Raw genomic sequence first — 17,741 nt, 5'->3', positions numbered from 1 at the left:
ATGCATGCTGTCGATCCTTTTAGGAGCAGCACCTGGTGTGGCTGCGCTACCACAAGAAGAAGTGGGAGCTGCAGGCCCGACAGCGGCAGGAGCGGCAGAAGCGGCGGCGGCTGGAGGATGGCAGTGTGGCCGCAGGAGGAGGAGTGGTCCGCGATGTGCTCTCCAAAGGGCTGAGCAGCTACCTGCGTAGGACAGCACGGAGCATCCTGGACTTACCCTGGCAGATTGTGCAGGTACCAGGTGCCCACAAAGCCCCCACTGCGTGCATCTGCCCCAGGGAACAGCTTGGGGCCCGAAGCCTTGCCTTTGCAGTGATTACTGTTTTGTCTTTGCAAATGGGCATTCTTGATGGTGAATCTGGAAGGTGTGTGTAGATCCCCTCCAGCTGGGCAACCCCAGGTCAGCCCATTTGGGTTTGGGTTGTGGTGCCTGGAAGCAGCCAACGTCAAATGTGGAGGCGAGGTGGTATCAACTAGGCATGGCCTCAGCTGTCTGAGTCCTGCCTCTTGTCACACACCTCATCTTCCAGAAGGGCCTCAACTGGTTCAGAGCTGCAGGCAGCCTTTGCCTAACTGTAACTGTGAGGCCATACAGGACCCAAAAGTGCTCCGTAGCACATATATAAGACCTAGTAATGTGTTGGATGTCCCTACTAATGCCATCTTGAACCCCTGTGTCCTGCAGATTGCTGAGACCAGCCAGCCAGGCCTGTTCAGGCTGTGGGCAGTGATCGGGAGTGACCTGCACTGCATCAAGCTGAGCATCCCCAGGGTGTTCTACGTCAACCAGCGCATTGCAAAACCAGAGGAGGGAGCAGTCTACAGGAAGGTTGGTACCTGATCCAGACCTGCAGCTTCTAGAAAGCAAAACATTGAGATAAGGCACTTCACATCTGCTGCAAGCAGGTATTAGGAGCATCTGCTATGCAGGGCTTCACTGTCCTGCTCTGCTGATGTTCCACATCCAGTCTCTTGTCCCTCTGCTAATCTTAACCTGCCCAAAAGCCAGATTGTCAGTTATGGGAATTTGTAATGGGCATGAGCATAAATTCTCCTGATATTCTTGAGAGAGGAACACCAGGAGGTGGCTCAGCATGATCCTGGAGGTGCTCAGAGCCCAGCTCCTTACGGCCCTGCTCATGGGAGACACACCACCTGGTGCCAGGTGCCCACTAAGGTTGCCCCTTTGCTTGGCAGGTAAACAGGATCCTGCCCCGCTCAAATTTGGTTTACAACCTCTACGAGTACTCTGTCCCTGAAGACATGTACCAAGAGCATATCAACGAAATCAATGCTGACCTCTCTGCTCCAGACATCGAGGGAGTATATGAGACTCAGGTAACTCTTCCAGTGCTCAGTTTTCCTCTCCATTTTTTAAGGAGTGTTGAGCGGTAGTTCCCTAGTCTAAGTACTGGTGGCACAGGAGGATGCCTGGAAGTTAAAAATTCAACAACATGCTAACAGAGCAAAAATTGAACCTCCACAGCAGAGTACTCTGGAATATACGTGCTTCTGTATGGCCAGAGATGCAGAATGTCGGTATCTGGGTTAAGGCATGTCAGGGAAAGGGGTTTTGGTTTACCTGGCATTAGAAAACTTTGGGAAAATAAGACCTTTAAGCAGAAAGGGAGATCTTCCTTTAAACCAAACCAGAGCCAGCCTGTTAGTATTTAAACCATAAAAGATCATTTAGAGTAAAAGGGAAGGGTGGGGGGAGACTGACCCCATGTAGTTCTGGGTGTCCTGTCCTCTAAAATGACTCTAAAATCTTTTTATGCCAGATAAAAGAACAAGAACTTGACAGATAAAAGAACTTGACATTTTTGGAAGAGCAAAGACCCATCTAAACAAAGTTCAGTTGTACAACGTACAAAGCAGTCAAGACAAAATTAAATGTACTAGTGCTATTAATGATGACAGCCTGAAAATGAAGATGGGAAACTGGAATGCCTGCTTCTAAAGAGGGCAGTGATTTGTTCAGCAGCTCAAAACCCAGTGACAGGAATGTAATTGAAAAGACATTGTAGTGTCAGGGTCTGACCTATATAGATGTATGCGTTGCACCATTTTAAGAGTGGAGCTGTGTGTTGAAGAAAGGGTAAAAACAAGTGAATTTGCTATTGAAATGCAACATAGAACTATTAAGGTTTGAAAATCTTTGCCTAAGCAGGAAAAGCTTGGTCTAATCACTGGTGCCATTGACTACAAAATGCTTTATGAGATGCAAGATGCTGTAAGGGCAAAAAGAGCATCATAATGTTGGGAGACTTCAGCAACCTGAGTTATTTGTGTAGACTGGGAAGTATTACATGAAGCATGATGCAGAGAAAACATTTTTAGCCACCATAAATTTCTGCTTTAGGGAAAGCTAATAACAAGAGGGGAGGCTCAGCGGGACCTTATCAATGGGAGAAGGGAGAAGTAAAGAAGATGGAGACAGGCTCTTCTCGGTGGTGCCCAGTGATATGACAAGAGGCGATAGGCACAAATTAAAACACAGGAAATGTCATGTAAATGTGAGAAAAAATGTTTTCTGTGAGGGTAGTCAAGCTGATTGTTCAGAGGGGATTGCAAGGTTTTGGTCCTTGGAGTTATGGAGAAACCAACTGGACATGGTCCTGGGGAAGAAGGGAAAAAAGAATCTTGATATGCAAAAAATTGCATTGCAATTCTGAACATCGTCTCCAAAAATGTGGCAGGATTAACACAGGAGAACGTCAGGGGGCTAAGGTCCAAAACCTTAAGGAGGAGCTCCCCAGAGGGATGTGATTTCATAGTATCTCCGTTGGTACAGGTGCCACTGCTCTTCCGAGCCCTCATCCAACTGGGCTGCGTGTGCATGGTCAGCAGGCAGCTGGTCAGGCACCTGACGGGGCGAGAGGCCGAGACCTTTGACATTGAGCACCTGGAGATGCGCTCGCTGGCCCAGTTCACCTACCTGGAGCCAGGTAAGGCACCGCGGGGAGAGGAGCTCGTGGTGCACCCAGGAGCAGGCACCCGGCGGGCACTGCTGACGGCTGCTCTGTGTCCCTAGGAAGTATTCGCCATATCTACCTCTACCACAGCTCCCAGGGCACCAAGGCTCTCTTTGGCCTTTTCATCCCCTCGCAGCGCAAAGCCGCCGTGTTTGTGCTGGACACGGTAAGAGGGGGCTTTAGAGGCTGGGGGGACCATGGGGGTCCGGCAGCAGTACCCAAGGGGTTTCTCTGCAGAGGCATGGATCCCTGCTGAGAAGGGGGGCTGTCTCTTTGACCAAGTCTGCCTTGGGTGCAGGTTCGCAGCAACCAGATGCCAAACCTCACCAACATGTTCTCTGCGGAGCGCAGCGCACTGCTGGAAAAGGTGGGTGAGGATCTGCTGCCTCCGGACAAGCACATCTTTGAAGTGCGTGCTGAGACCGACCCCAAGACCATCTACAGAGCCATCCAGCGGCTGCTGCTGGGCTACAAGGTGAGAGCTGAAGGCATGAGGAAGGTCCCCATGGGACTTTGTCCGCAGGGGCATGTGGGAGGGTTGTGGAAGGCACTGGTCCAGCAGTTCCAACAGCACCTGCATGTAGCTGCTGGCACCAAGTTCAGAGGTAAAAGTGGATGTTGCTGGAGGGCTCTGCCTTGCTTGGGGTGGCTTGCCTAGTGCAGTGGCAGCAGGTAGGCTAGCTCAGCATCTCCCCACATCTCGTCGATGGAGCTGGTTGCTCAAAGATTACTGCTTCTGGAGTGTGCTGTCCCCACCACGGGGAGCACAGGGATTTGCTGTAGGGGCATACAACACCAACAGCTTCCTGCTGAGCAGAGATGCTCACTGGAGAGTTGCACCAGGACATGTTTCTTTTGCACAGGATGAGCGCCGGGGCCCCACACTGATTGCTGTGCAGTCTAACTGGGACCTGAAACGTCTGGCAAGTGGGATTCCCATCATCGAGGAGTTCCCGTTGGTCCCCGTCCGAGTGACGGACGACATCAGCTACTCAGTCCTGGACTGGCAGCGCCACGCAGCCCGCCGCATGATCCGCCACTACCTCAACCTGGATACGTGCCTGTCCCAGGCTTTTGAAATGAGCAGGTGCCTGGGGTTGGCCATGTTCTTCTACTGCACTCCTGGCTGGGTGGGGACGAGACTGCAGCAGAGACCAAGGCCAAGTCAAGGCCAGGTGCTTTGTCCCTTAATGGGACAGGCAGAAGTGGTGGCACAGCTTCTCCTGAGCCATGCTCATTCCTGGTGAACGTGCATCTCCCTTTCTTCTAGGTATTACCACATTCCAATTGGGAATCTCCCTGACGACATCTCCACCTTTGGCTCTGACCTGTTTTTCTCGCGCCACCTCCGCCGTCACAACCATTTGCTGTGGCTCTCACCCACGGCTCGCCCAGATCTGGGGGGCAAGGAGGCTGATGACAACCGCCTGGTCATGGAGTTTGATGAGAGAGCCTTGGTGGAGATCAACAACCCCGGCTGCTACTCCACAGGTGAGGAGGGAGCAGGGTAGCACAGCGTGGGGCAGAGTCAGGTGCTGCTCTGTGGGCACTGTATGGAGCTGGATGCATTATCCGAAGTCTCCAAGTAGCTCTGTGGGGATGGTGGTGACCACAGCAGCCATCTGGGCCGGGTACAATGGATACATCAAGGGGAAAAGAAGTTCTGTGTGCGCTATCAAAGATGGAGAGCAACATTTCATACAGATAGATAGTGATAGGACAAGAGGGAGTGATTTTTAAACTAAAAGAGGGGAGGCCTAGATGGGATCTAAGGAAGAAATTCTTTACTATGAGGGTGGTGAGGCACTGGAACAGGTTGCCCAGAGAAGCTATGGATGCCTCATCCCTGGAAGTGTGTAAGGCCAAGTTGGATGGGGTTTTGAGCAACCTGGTCTAGTAGAAAGTGTCCTGTGAAGTCAGTTAAACAAGGTTTGAGGAGCAGCACAGTTCCTACACTGCTGCAGTACAGTGTGGGCTTTCACCATTTCCTGATCTAGACATCAGAGTGTTGCACACCTTGTGCTCTGTGCTTTTATATTTACACCAACACGTGAAAGCATCTCACACCTTGATGCAACATCTTCTATAGATCATCCTTGTAACTTGTGAAAAGCACATTTGGCAAATGGTTGCACTTGCTGAGCTTGAGGTGTGGATGGTGTCCTTGGTGGTTCTTTGCCCTACCTGCCTGCTGAGGGGTTGTGTTTCTTCTTAGTATGTCTGGAGCTGGACATCCAGAGCCTGGCTGTAAACACAGTGTTGCAATCTCATCACGTAAATGACATGGAAGGAGGTTCCAGCATGAGCGTCAGCTTTGATGTGATTCAGCAGGCATCCCTGGAAGACATGGTGACAGGGAACCAAGCTGCCAACATCCCAGCCAGCTATGATGAAACTGCCCTCTGCTCCAACACATTCAGGTATTGCTGTAGGAGCCAACAAGATGTGGAGTGTCTGTTCACACCAGTGTCATGCCTCTTATTACCTTCTGGTTTTAGTTTTTCCCAGTCTCTTACCCATGGTGTGACTTGTGGGTTTACTCTAAAGGAAAAATTCCTGCCTTTAGGGCAGGACAATCAGGTCCTTTGCTTGGCAGAAGAGGGTGCTCAGCCCCCTGGGTAGGCATCTTCTCACAGACTTCTGAAGATCTTGGGCTCAGGACTACATGGTGGCTCAGGCAGCAGGTGTGAGGGCACGTTGGCAAAGGCTTTGCCCTTTCCTGTTTCTCCTTTCTTCATGCTCCACAAGTTTACAGAGGCACATATTTACCCTGTGGTTTCTGGGATGAGGGCTCATGCGTCTCTGCATTGGCAGAGCTCCCATCCTGAATCACCCAGCGTGTCACTGCCTGGAAGGAGGAAGCTGCTGTTTGTGGCTGGTGGGGGTGACACTGTTCTCTGCTCCCTGGCAGGATTTTGAAGAGTATGGTGGTGAGCTGGGTGAAGGAGATCACGCAGTACCACAACATCTACGCGGACAACCAGGTCATTCATTTTTACCGCTGGCTTCGCTCTCCTTCTTCGCTGCTCTACGATCCCGCGTTGCACCGGACTCTGCACAACATGATGAAGAAGCTTTTCCTCCAGTAAGTGAGAACTGGAGTTTGTCAGGCCCTGTGGATGAGAAGGACACAGGCATGGCATTAGTGAGCAGGACACTGTTGGCACCCACAGCCTCCAGAGAGTGGCCTCTGGGGGTTGCCACCTGCTCCTCTGGCTTGTTGTTCCCTGTCTAACTAACGGGGAGCTGAACAGGAGCGGTTCTTCCTGCACACCAAACCTAGCTCCTCTGCCCTGTCTGCAGGTTAGTGGCTGAGTTCAAGCGGCTTGGCTCTTCCGTGGTTTACGCCAACTTCAACCGGATCATCCTGTGCACCAAGAAGCGGCGTATTGAGGATGCAATCAGCTACATGGAGTACATTATCAATAGGTGGGGTGCACTTGGCTGCTCGGGGGTGTGTTTAGCAAGCCAGGCCCAGGGATAAGGTTCCTGGATGACTGAGCTAAGACATGGCTCAGGGCATGGGCAGAGAATGATGATTTTTGCCTTTTGCTGGGCCTCAGCACGGAATTTTTTGCAAAATTCATACCCTGTCTGGCTCCCAGCATCCCAGCCATGGTGTCCAGGCATCTAGAGCAGGCACCTTTTTGCAAGCACAACAAGCCAAGGCTCAGGCACGGCTTCCCTTGGTGTCCCTGCTGGTGACTACACTGCTACCTTTTGTGCAGAGCCCATTTTTTTTGAAGCAGGGCTGGAAGAGTGAGGTGACTCCTCTCTGCTTGCCAGCACCACCTCCTCCCTGGCACGTCCCCTGGAGAAGGCTCTTAACCAGGGAAGATGCTGCTAATGTTGAGGGTGACTGCATTCTCTCCCTCCAGCATCCACTCAAAGGAGATCTTCCACTCCCTTACTATTTCTTTCTCCCGCTGCTGGGAGTTCCTGCTCTGGATGGATCCAGCAAATTATGGAGGCATCAAGGGAAAAGTGCATTCTCGCATCCACTACGGGGAGGTAAGAAATACAAAGTGCCCAATTCCCCCAGGAGCCAGGGGCTAGGGGTTGAACTGAGTGGGGAGGTGTTGGCTGGGTACAAGGAACTGCTGTAATGCCACTCGTTGTGCTCTGTTCCAGAAGGATACCAGCAAGAGGCAAGTGTTGGAGGAGGAAGACAGCGAGGAAGAGGAGGAGGTGGGGGAAGAAGAGGAGGAAGGGGAATCCAACGTGGAGGAGCTGCTGGAGAACAGCTGGAATATCGTGCAGTTCCTGCCCCAGGCTGCCTCCTGCCAGAGCTACTTCCTAATGATTGTGTCAGGTGAGTGCTCCCAGCTCCTTGCCTGGTTCCACTCCTGGAGATAAGCCCACGTTCCTCACTGCTTCGTGATGCCTGCAGGGCTGCTGAAAAAGGCCTGATGGCTGATTCCAAGAGCACCTTATGGCCGAGCCTGTGCTGTGCCATGAGCAGTACAGAGGGAGCCTCCTCTGTTGTGGGTGTTAGTTTGGGGGTGTTCCAGTTTGGCTGTGAGCTCTCCCGGGGAGGGAACAAGGTTATTTGTGTCTCTTGGGTGCCTGGGAGAGTCTGCAGCAGACTGGCTGCTGGTGCAGCTGCCCCAGCATGGGCTGTACCAGGAGCCCCGTTCATGTCTCTGCAGCCTACATCGTGGCTGTGTACCACAGCATGAAGGAGGAGCTGCAGCGCAATGCCCCTGGGAGCACTCCTGTCAAGAGGAGAGGCACCAGCCAAGTGTCCCAAGAGGCACCGTGTGAGACAGGGGCCATGCCTGGTGAGTGCCCAGCACGGGGCCCTAGGGGTAGCAGTGCTGCAGCCCTGGGATATACCCCTAGGAAAGCCACCTGCCCCACATGCCACTGTGCTGGAGTGCTTTCTGCTCGTCTCTCTAGGCATGATCACGTTCTCACAGGATTACGTGGCCAATGAGCTCACCCAGAGCTTCTTCACCATCACCCAGAAGATCAAGAAGAAGATGGCAGGTTCTCGTAATGCCACTGAGCCTTCAGACTTGTTCCCAGTGCTGCCTGGCTCCTACTTGCCGCTCAACAACCCGGCTCTAGAGTTCATCAAATATGTTTGCAAGGTCGGTGGGTCTGGCTGGGACTCTTTTCTGAAGGGTTATGATCGGGGGCTCAAATTCTAGTCCACGTGTGTGGCTCCGATTTGCCACAGTTCTGCTTCAGGAGTGTGCTGCAGATCTACAGCCAATTTGTTTTTCCCTGCCAGCACTCTTGCATCCACATGAGGTATGAGTCGTCATTTTGAGGGCTGTTCTCTGCTGGTAGGTTCACCTGGCTCTTTGCCTTGCAGGTGCTGTCTCTGGATGCCAACATTACCAACCAGGTGAACAAACTGCGCAGGGACCTGCTGCGCCTCATCGAGGTGGGCGAGTTCTCGGATGAAGCCCAGTTTCGGGACCCTTGCCGCTCCTACGTGCTCCCTGAAGTCATCTGCAGGAACTGCAACTTCTGCAGGGACCTAGACCTGTGCAAGGACCCTGCTCTCTCCCAGGTTCAGCCTCGTTCCTGTGGATGTCCCAGCATAGCTGTGCTCTATGCCTGTCAGTCATATTAATGCCTTCCCCTCTTAAGCCCTTTGCTTTGCAGCATTGCTTGGCCCTGTGCTGGTGATCATATTCATATAATCATTAAGGTTGGGAAAGCCCTCCAAGCTCATCTGGTTCAACCATCCCCCTACCACCACTATCACTCACTAAACCATGTCACTGAGCACAACGTCCAACCTTTCCTCGAACACCCCCAGGGACAGTGACTCCACCACCTCCCTAGGCAACCCGTCCTAGTGCCTGACTGCTCTTTCTGAGAAGAAATGTCTCCTCATTTCCAACCTTCACCAGCTTCGCAGCCCTTCTCTGAACATGCTCCAGGGCCTCGATGTCTTTCTTGTAGTGAGGGGCCCAAAACTGAACCCAGCACTTGAGGTGCGGCCGGCCTCACCAGCACAGGGAGACCATCATCTCCCTGCTCCTGCTGGCTGCACTACTCCTACACAAGGCAGGATGCTGTTGGCCTCTTGGCCACCTGAGCACATTCCCCTAAAGGCCATTTTCTGTTCATCTTCTAGCTGCCTGTGACAAGTCCAAGTGTCCCAGTGCTTTGCCTCATGCTCCATCCCCTCCAGGAGGAAAGCTTACCCTGGGGAGCTGCTTATACCCCACCCTGTTGCTTGAGCCTTTCCAAGGCCACTTTGTTTGGCCATCTCCTCATGTCCCCTTCCTTCCTCTTTGCCTGTAGGATGGATCAGTGCTGCCCAGCTGGGTCTGCTCCAACTGTGAGGCGCAGTATGACTCTGACTCTATTGAAATGGCGTTGGTGGAAGCCCTGCAGAAGAAGCTGATGGCCTTCATGCTGCAGGACCTGGTGAGCACTTGGCCACCCCGCTGCAGGATCTTGTCTCAGGGACAGGCCCTGCCACCCTGTGGAGCTGCAGGAGGGGAGCAGATGAGCCTTGCAGCTGGGAGGAGGGTTTGGTTCCCATGCTGTGCCACAGCAGCAGCAGTTCCCTGCCCTCGTGCCATGTGTGTGCCCCTGATGGTGGGCTGATGGGCTTGGTCTTGTCTCCTGTCCCACCTAAAACTGCTTTGACTCTAGGTGTGCAACAAGTGTCATGGTGTGAAGGACACACACATGCCCGTGTACTGCAGCTGTGCTGGAGAGTTTGCCCTCACCATCTCCTCCCAGGTATGCCCGTAGTGTGCTGCCTGGCCCAGACCTGTGCCTGGGCCTTCCTGTGTGGTTCTCCACCCCCTGGGCCCACCTTGCTTCTCTCCTGCCTTTCCTCTACCTGCTTGGCTGCTGGGTGGGCAGTTTTAGGCAGCCCCCTTCCCTCCCTGCTTCCTTTTCCTGCAGGTCTTCATGGAGCACATCACCATCTTCCAGAACATCGCTCGGCACTACAGCATGGCCTATCTCCTGGAAACCATCGAGTGGCTGCTGCGTACAAACCCCCAGCTCCAGCAATGAAAGCAAGGCTCATCCCATCTCTGCTGTTGGTTAGGGTTCAGCTGTGCACTACGCCAGCCCCGGGGAGCTGTGTGCCCCTCCTGCTGTGCTGGAGGGCAAAAGCAGCAGGCACGGAGAGGGACCAGGCTGTGCTGCACCAGCCCAGCACACGGGGCAGGAGCTGTGCTCCACGGGGACCATTTGCCCATGCTCTAGGTGCTGTAGGCAAGGCTGTACCTCTTTTTAATGTGGAATTTGTATAAATAAATAGTTTTATTTGTCTGGTTCCTGTGCGGTGGGAGCTGGGGATGTCTCCTTGCAAGGATCTGTCCCCCTTTGAACCCTGCCTGCCCCAGCCTGGCAGCACATCCCCGGCTGCAAGGGGAGAGCTGTGCCCCCTCTCTCTTCCTTTTGGTGCTAGAAGCAGTGAAGATGAGCTGGCCTCGAGGGGCAGCATGCTCACCCCCCCTAATGTGATTGCTGCCCTGTGCAATCAAGTTACTGTCTGGCTCAGCCTCTGCTTCTGGTAACTGAGTCCCGGATGGCTGCAGCCAAGGCCAGGCAGTGCCTGGGCTCAGCCTCTGTGCTGCTGCTGTCCCAGGGGGGCCTCGTCCTGCTTCTGACAAGGGCAAGGTGGAATTGCAGGTGCCCTCTTGCAGCAGCACTGCTGGGGGTGTGCACAAGGCCAGCTCCCCCTCAGAGCAGGGCACCCAGCCAAGCAAAGCGACCTTGAGTCCCTCAGCCCTGGGACTCTGCCCACTACAGCCCTTCCTTCCCCCGCCCCGACCCTCCTGAGCCCAGCTGAGCTGCTGGGGGAGGATGTGCTGTAATATGAGAGCAGAAAAACATCAGAATTATGCTCAGAAATGCCCCAGCTGGTTACCGCCAGGCGCCTGCTGCAGATTGTCTTTGGGCTCAGGCCAGCAGCACTTGGGGTTTGTGCTCCAGGGCCTGGGGAGGGGGGGGGACAACCCTGTCCCTGCCTCTTCCCGCACCGAACTGTGACACCAACATCTCCCCAAGGCCCACCGCCGCATGGAGCCCCAGGCACGGATGCTGAGCAGCGGTGTTTTATTGGGCTGCTACCCCAGGGCAAGGCTCCCCCCCTCCCTGGTGCAGCAGCAGCAACTTTGTGGGGCTCAGAGCACACGTGGGTCTTGCCAAGAGGGAAACGGGGGCTAGGATGGGTCTGAGAGTGCCCGCAGGCAGGGGCTGGGAAGGGCAGCAGCTGGAGCCCCCCTGGACACCCCAGATTAAGCTGTGCCCAGCCCTGGGAGTGCCCCCAAGCCAGGATTTGCCTGCAGTGAGCAGCTCCCAGTGTGACTCCGAGCTGCTGGGTCCTGCTGGTGGTCACAACCATCACATGCCAGCGGGCTCGTGGCTCACAGGGGCTGTAGGGCACGTGCCACCCGTCCATGGGCACAGCTCTACACGGGCAAGCAGGTCGCTGAGAGCTGAGGGTGGGGGGCTGGATGGTGTCGAGCTGAGCACGAGTTATCCTACCTGCAGTGGGACCAGAGGAGGGGCGGGTGGTCGGGAATGCATCATGGGCTGCTCTGCCGATGGGGTACCCCAGGGACGGGACCCCTGCAGAGGAAAATCCTCAATTATACCCGCAGCCAGGTGCTACCTGCTCAAATTTCCTGCTGCTGTACCGCTGCTCCTTGTCCATGCAGCACAGCAGGATCCAGTCACAGACGAAGGAGCCCTGCAAGGCAGGCGGGGAGGTCAGGGCCAGCACGGGTGGCTAGGTGGAACCCCCCCAGCACCCATACTCACCAGTCCCACCGAGGTGAGCGCCGTGGCTAGGGTGATGATGGTGGGGATCAGGCTGAACTTTCCTGCCTGACAGAGAGGGATGGGGTCAGCTGTCCCCGCCAGTGCCCCCGTAGCAGGACTGGGCTGAGCTGATTCCACCCTCCCCAGCCCTAATGCCTGCGTGGTGCCACCAGGCTTGCACTTGCAGGACATCACATGCATACAGGCACTGCAGCTGCCCCTTCCACCAAGCCAAGACAGAGCCCAGGGCTTCCATTTGGGGCATCTGGGATCCCCGTCCTCCTGCAGCAGCAGGCAGAGCTGCTTTGCTAGAACAGCCACAGCAGCACAAAGCAGAGGTGGCACACATGCATGCCCCCACTCCCAGAGACACACAGAGACAAACACATCACGCCCCCCCGAACCGTCTCACCTGGCCATGCACAATCACATCCACACGGATCCCATAGGCCTTGATCAACACCCGCGAGCGAGTCCCATTCCAGCTGTAGTACTTGGCAAACCTGCTTGGGAGACGACGGACACACCAGTGAGGGCAAGGCAGGGCCAGAGAAGGCTGCAGGGCCACCGTGGGGACAGGGCCATCACCTGTAGTTGTAGCCTGGGGAAGCCGAAACCCTTTTGGGGTCGAGGCGGCGGAAGGAGTAGTGGGGGTTGCACTCGGTGTCGGGCAGGTCCAGGTTGCAGTTCCAGGTAATGATCACCCCGATCACCCCACCCTGCAGCAGGGAGCAGCAGACCTTGCACAGTGCCAGCATGCAGTGGGCACGGCATCCCAATAGAGAGCTTCCCAGCTGAGCGGGCTGGGCACTGGGGGGCCAACTCTAGAGCTGGAGTGGCAAAACCCACAGGACTGGGGGGATGCTGGGGCTGGATGAGGGCTGCAGATTCTGGAAGGAGGATGGAGCAGCACCAGGTTTCTCCCCTGGGCCACATTTGTCTGCTCCCATGAGTGAAGAGGAGGTAGCAGGGCTGTAGCCTGAAGCCTTCAAGTGCCACCCTGTTCTAGGAGGAACACAACCTAGGCTAGGGCTAGAGGTGCTAGAAGTGCTGAGTCCTGAGGCTCTGAGGCAGTGGGGTCAAGGACATTACTCCTGGTCACCTCCACATCACTGCAGCATCAGGGAGTGAGTGGTGACACACAGAACACCCAAGCAGGTCCCCAGGAAATGAGTGCCCTGTGCCCTGCTGGCAAGACCCCGTGAGACCCTGGGCCCTGCAGCCACCCAGCACACAACACCTTCTCAGCCAGCTCCGCGAAGTCCTCGCCCGCCTGCTCCACGAGGAAGCCCAGCTTGAAGATGGGGCAGTAAAGGGCAGAGGTGGTGTTGAACATGCAGCTCTTCAGGTAGCCGCTCTCAGCTGCCTGGATGTTGCCCCTGGGGGAGACCAAGCCAGAGACCTGTGTGTGAGAGGGGACACACTGGGTCCGAACGGGACCCCGTCACTCGGTAAACTGGGAACGGGAATCCCCTGTGAAGAAGCAGCATCTCTCCAGCTAAGGACACCAGGGCCACCCTCCTGCATCTCCATCCCTTAGACCCGCCCTGTGCTGACCCCACATTTCTGCACTCCTCGCGTTGCATCTCCCCCTCCCTGCAGCACAGTTCCCAGGGGAAGTGTCCCCGCTGCCCATTTTCAGGAAGGCAGCAGAGATGGGAGCTGGCCTTGCCCTGCCTGTGCTCCCCATGTGCATATGTGTACGGTGTGAGGGGGTCCACCCTGTCCCCACCACACTGCACACCCAGCCACCAGCAAGGCAGGCACAGCAGGGCCAGCTGAGGCCAGCAGTAGGGCACCCAGGCTGCATCCCTCACACCCACAGATACTCACTTGGAGAAGCCAAAGCGGGGGAAGTGGATGTTGTTCTTGATGAGGACGGTGAATTGTGATGCCATCTCCGCCAGGGACTCACTGCGAGGAAGAGGAGTGAGCACAGCTGCCCACAGGCATCCCCACCCTGCCCCAAGCCCCTGGAGCAGCACCAAGGAGGCCACGCCGGGAGCATCCCCTTGCATCCTGCAGGACCTGGGAGATGCCAGCACCCCAGAGCCTGCTCTGACCTTCTGGCAGCCTGTCATTCCCCACCAGGGCCCAACCCCAGCACCGGTACCTGATGCTGCCTCCATCCACCGGGCACCAAGCCAGGACCTCGCAGCTCTTCCCGGTGCCACCAGCCTGGGGCACGCAGCGCCCCGTCCTCTGCCCTGCGGGGACGGGTGCCCGGCGCTGCAAATCCCAGCAGGCAGGGTCCTGCCGGCAGCAGGGTGGCTGGGCAGGCTGCTCTGCCCACACATCCCTCCTGACTCACCATGGCCAGACGTGTCCGTGTCCCTGGGGACGCAGTCCTGGTCGGAGCTGCACGTGGCGTTGGCGACCGCTCGGCCCTGCAGCAGGACGGGGAGTTTTGTTGGGAGCTGTGCTCACTGGTGCTCCCCCTCCCCTGACAAGTGCTACTCAGTCTCTTTTCACTTCCCCCTGTGGTGTCACAGCCTCTGTGCTGCCCCCAGGCCAGGGAAGGCCACAGGATTCCTGCTGGGAAGGGCAGCGGCAGAGGAGAGCTGTGGGGACCAGCACTACAGCCACCTGCGTGCTGGGTCCCCATGGGCAGCCCCTGCTGCTCTCCCCTGGCCCCATGACTGCTCCTCCCCAGTCCCCTGCCCCTGTCCTCACCTCAGGACAGGTCTCCATGACCTGGGCAGGGCTGACGTCCACCCGCGTGAGGATGCTGAAGGTGCTCCCACCCTGCAAAGCAGCCAGAAGGTGGGATACCAGTCACAGGACAGCACAGCCATGAACACGTGGAGAGGTACAAGTGTATTTACACACACACACACGGTCACACACACACGTGTGCACACAGGGAACACACTGGGTAGGGGCACGTGGGCTCACACTGCATCCACACAGTGTGACACTGGAGGCACTGTGCCAGGGAGTCCTGCTGGGACCTGCTGCTGATGGGCTTAAGCCACCCTCCACCCCTCAGAAACTGCGAAACACTGATAAGAGCAGCTGGAGCAGCAAAAAACACAGCATCAGGCCCTGCCACCAGCCCTCCCTGACTGCCACCAGCTCTGACAGGTTCGCTCGAGCTTACTTACACCTCTCACAGTCCTCGCACTGGACAAAGTGGGCTAGCTTGTGGTCTCACTATTGCCATGCTGTGGGTGCTCACCCATGCACAGATCTGTGTACTCAGCTCTGGGACAGACCTTCTGTGCCTGTAGAAGGATCCCAGAGAGTGGCAATGGGACATCTCTTCCATCCCAGCCAGGTGACACGGGGTGAGTGGCTCAAGTGCTGTCCAGACCAGCAGTGCCCAATGCCAAACAAGGCTTTTCCACAGCTCAACCAAGCAATTTCCAAAACCCCTCAGCATGACTGAACACTCATTCCCTGGCTCATGGCACCCACTGAAAACACTGGGAAAAGCCTTCCCCAGAGAGATGCTCCCCCACTGCAAGGTGCTGCCCAGGCACAGCTCCTTGCAGCCACCCCAGAGCAACGAAGGGAAGAGGATGGGGATAAGAGGGCCAGAATGGGGGGTCAGAGCCTCACCTCAGGAGGGGACACGTACTCCCCAACATCCCAGACCTTGCTTGGTGACTGTGTCACACCCTTGACCTTGGTGATGACGGAGCTCTCTGGGCCCGTTTCCCTCTCCTGGTAGCCCTTCTGAATGATGAACACATACCTGCGGGGAAGGAAGGATGGGAAAAGGAGCTTCCAACAGTGCCCTCCTCCTTGGCCCCAGGACCCCGAGAGCATGCTGAGAGCTGTTGACCCGAGGAGTGCAGTGGGTGTGCTCAGCACCCACACACCTCACTGCGCAGCACAGGGCACGAGGGGTTCAGAGCCTGCCTGCACCACCCCTTGGACAACCCATGGGGGAGATCCCAGCCAGGAGCTTGGCCCCAAGAGCAGGGCAGAGGGGTCTGGGATGTGCCCACAGGGAAGGGACAGCAGAGGAAAGAGCAGGGGAAAGGGCACAGGCATCAGCACTGTCGGTACCGGCGGAGCAGAGGGTCCCGGCCCGCACTCACCCGGTGAAGTAGAGCAGGACCAGGAGCTGCAGCGCCCGGTACGCGGTGCCAAGGTGCCCGTTCCGCACCACCACCACCTGCGGGCTGGAGTAGCTGCTCACCGCCCGCAGGCAGCCCTGCACGCCCATGGACGCTGAGATCGGCTCGGCACGGCTCGGCACGGCTTGGCACGGCTCGGCACGGCTCAGCACGGCTCTGCACGGCTTGGCACTGCACGGCTTGGCACCGCCCGGCTCGGCACCGCCCGGCTCGGCACCGCACGGGTCGGCACCGCACGGCTCAGCACCGCTCGGCACGGCTCGGCTCGGCACGGCAGCGACCCCTGCGGGCCCGGATAAGTCTGCTCGGGGGGGCTCGGTAGTAGGGACCCCCACCCCTGCAGCGGTTGTCGCTCCCCGCAGGATGGTTCGTGCTGGTGAAGGCAGCAGCGGAGCGTCAGGTTGCGGTCGGGAAGGGGGTGGAAGCGGGTGCCCGTTTTGCAGTTTTGGGAGAGGCAGGGTGTCGCTCACCCAAAATGACCCAGAGGAGCCTGGCAAGGGGCCCAGAGAAAAAACCTGTGAGCTGGTGAGCAAGATCTGCCGGCCCCAGGGGAGGGGGCTGTCACACCCACCAAGGGACACCCGAACTGCTGGACCCCTTTCCTCCCTTGCCCTGAAGCTATCTCAGGACCTTCTGAGGATGGCACAAAGAGCAGACTTGGGAGATGTGGGGAAAAACAAAACAAAACAAAAACAAACAGACAAACAAAAAACCTTCCCAGGCTGTGCATGAGACCAGTGGGTGCTCCAAAGCGCTGGGAGAAGGCAATGACAACGTTACCTCCTTGAACAACCCCACCTCCTGTTTCGTATGGACACAGCTGCTGGCTCTGGACAGGGAGATTTGAGGCGGTCTCCCATGCTGAGAATGGATTTTCCTGTTCTCTGAAGGCCATCAAGTCTTCAGCTCTTCCACCAATATCAGTGGAAGGAGAGCCCCATCTACCCTACGTTCTGCTGCTGTGGCAGGACCAAGACACCAGCTCTGTCCCTGGTCCCTCTGGCTCCCTTTCCTGTGCCAAGGTTGCAGCAGACGCTCAGGGACTTTGATTTATTGTGTAATCTGGGGGATGCTTCTACCTTGTACACAGCACTGCTTGCTTGGAAAGGCTCTTGGAGGTGCTGTGACTATCTGAGATATAAACAAGTCATCATCCGACCTGCATTTATTCTTTCTTCAGGATTCTTTCTTCCTTCAATAGCAGTTTGGATGGATTTGCTAATTAACACAGTGCTTTCCTAGGCCACATTCACTATCATGACACCTTAGTGCTGCTGCAGAGTCACCACCCTGATGAAGACCATGGAACACCACCTTCAGATGGCTCCTAAGCCCAATCCCCTTTGTTCAACCCCTTGTGTCAACACAGTCACCTCATCCCTGGGCCCCAGGGCTCACGACAAGACTTACTGCTCTGTGTTGCTGCCCTTATGTTACCTTTGACAACCTTTAACACCCTTGAACTCTGCCAGCCTGATCCTGCCACTGGTAAATATCTGCAATGCCTTTTCTTTTGTCTCTGTGGTGGGGCTGAGCCACCAGCTTGGCGTTGGCTGATGGCAGAGGATTGCCAGGTGCAGCCTGTCCTCTCTTTTTGTTGAATCCTTTTCCTAGATTGCCTGACCGCTCTCCTCCCTGTCTGCATGAGCACTGTGGGTCAAGCATCCTGCAGGGCTGGGTGCCAGAGAGGGGTGAGTCCAGGCTGAGGGGGTCACCACCGATCTCCAGACCTAATTAGCAGTCAAGGAGAACTCAACGAGGGAACTGCAGCAGTCACCTCCATCAGACAGAGGCAGGAAAAACCCTGGGCTTGGGTACAGCATGCTAACCTCTTGCAGGCCAGGAAGGAGAAATCTCAAGGCTGATTTGCCTTCTCCCATAGCCAAAACCGTGGGAACTGGCTTTATCAGTAGCTGTGCAGGGTTCAAGGA

At 56.3% G+C, this 17,741-nt stretch overlaps 2 protein-coding genes across 2 annotated transcripts in view; one reads left to right on the top strand and one right to left on the bottom strand.

Annotated features, from left to right (window-relative positions):
- The window catches only part of POLE (DNA polymerase epsilon, catalytic subunit), a 34,344-nt gene extending 24,377 nt beyond the window's left edge, over positions 1–9,967 (top strand). The window contains exons 31-49 of the mRNA XM_032199074.1: positions 24–233; positions 685–828; positions 1,197–1,337; positions 2,794–2,947; positions 3,034–3,140; positions 3,273–3,449; positions 3,838–4,061; positions 4,245–4,465; positions 5,190–5,394; positions 5,886–6,059; positions 6,278–6,403; positions 6,853–6,985; positions 7,106–7,286; positions 7,624–7,755; positions 7,874–8,067; positions 8,295–8,495; positions 9,239–9,364; positions 9,596–9,685; positions 9,854–9,967. Coding sequence (XP_032054965.1) covers positions 24–233; positions 685–828; positions 1,197–1,337; positions 2,794–2,947; positions 3,034–3,140; positions 3,273–3,449; positions 3,838–4,061; positions 4,245–4,465; positions 5,190–5,394; positions 5,886–6,059; positions 6,278–6,403; positions 6,853–6,985; positions 7,106–7,286; positions 7,624–7,755; positions 7,874–8,067; positions 8,295–8,495; positions 9,239–9,364; positions 9,596–9,685; positions 9,854–9,967 — 3,054 coding nt within the window. The remainder of the gene's footprint in view (positions 1–23; positions 234–684; positions 829–1,196; positions 1,338–2,793; positions 2,948–3,033; positions 3,141–3,272; positions 3,450–3,837; positions 4,062–4,244; positions 4,466–5,189; positions 5,395–5,885; positions 6,060–6,277; positions 6,404–6,852; positions 6,986–7,105; positions 7,287–7,623; positions 7,756–7,873; positions 8,068–8,294; positions 8,496–9,238; positions 9,365–9,595; positions 9,686–9,853) is intronic.
- A 1,441-nt stretch (positions 9,968–11,408) lies between these two features.
- Positions 11,409–15,899, bottom strand: P2RX2 (purinergic receptor P2X 2). The gene is made up of 12 exons (XM_032199073.1): positions 15,772–15,899; positions 15,287–15,422; positions 14,399–14,470; positions 14,037–14,112; positions 13,839–13,932; positions 13,559–13,639; positions 12,966–13,104; positions 12,314–12,444; positions 12,138–12,228; positions 11,726–11,791; positions 11,577–11,654; positions 11,409–11,449 (listed from the first exon to the last, which is right to left on the bottom strand). Exons 1-12 carry the CDS (start codon positions 15,897–15,899, stop codon positions 11,441–11,443), a joined length of 1,101 nt encoding a protein of 366 aa, XP_032054964.1. The 3' UTR covers positions 11,409–11,440.
- Between the last annotated feature and the right edge of the window lie 1,842 nt (positions 15,900–17,741).

The sequence above is a fragment of the Aythya fuligula genome, chromosome 17, assembly GCF_009819795.1.
Source record: "Aythya fuligula isolate bAytFul2 chromosome 17, bAytFul2.pri, whole genome shotgun sequence".
Taxonomy (NCBI): domain Eukaryota; kingdom Metazoa; phylum Chordata; class Aves; order Anseriformes; family Anatidae; genus Aythya; species Aythya fuligula.
This window is presented reverse-complemented; position numbering and strand designations above follow the sequence as displayed.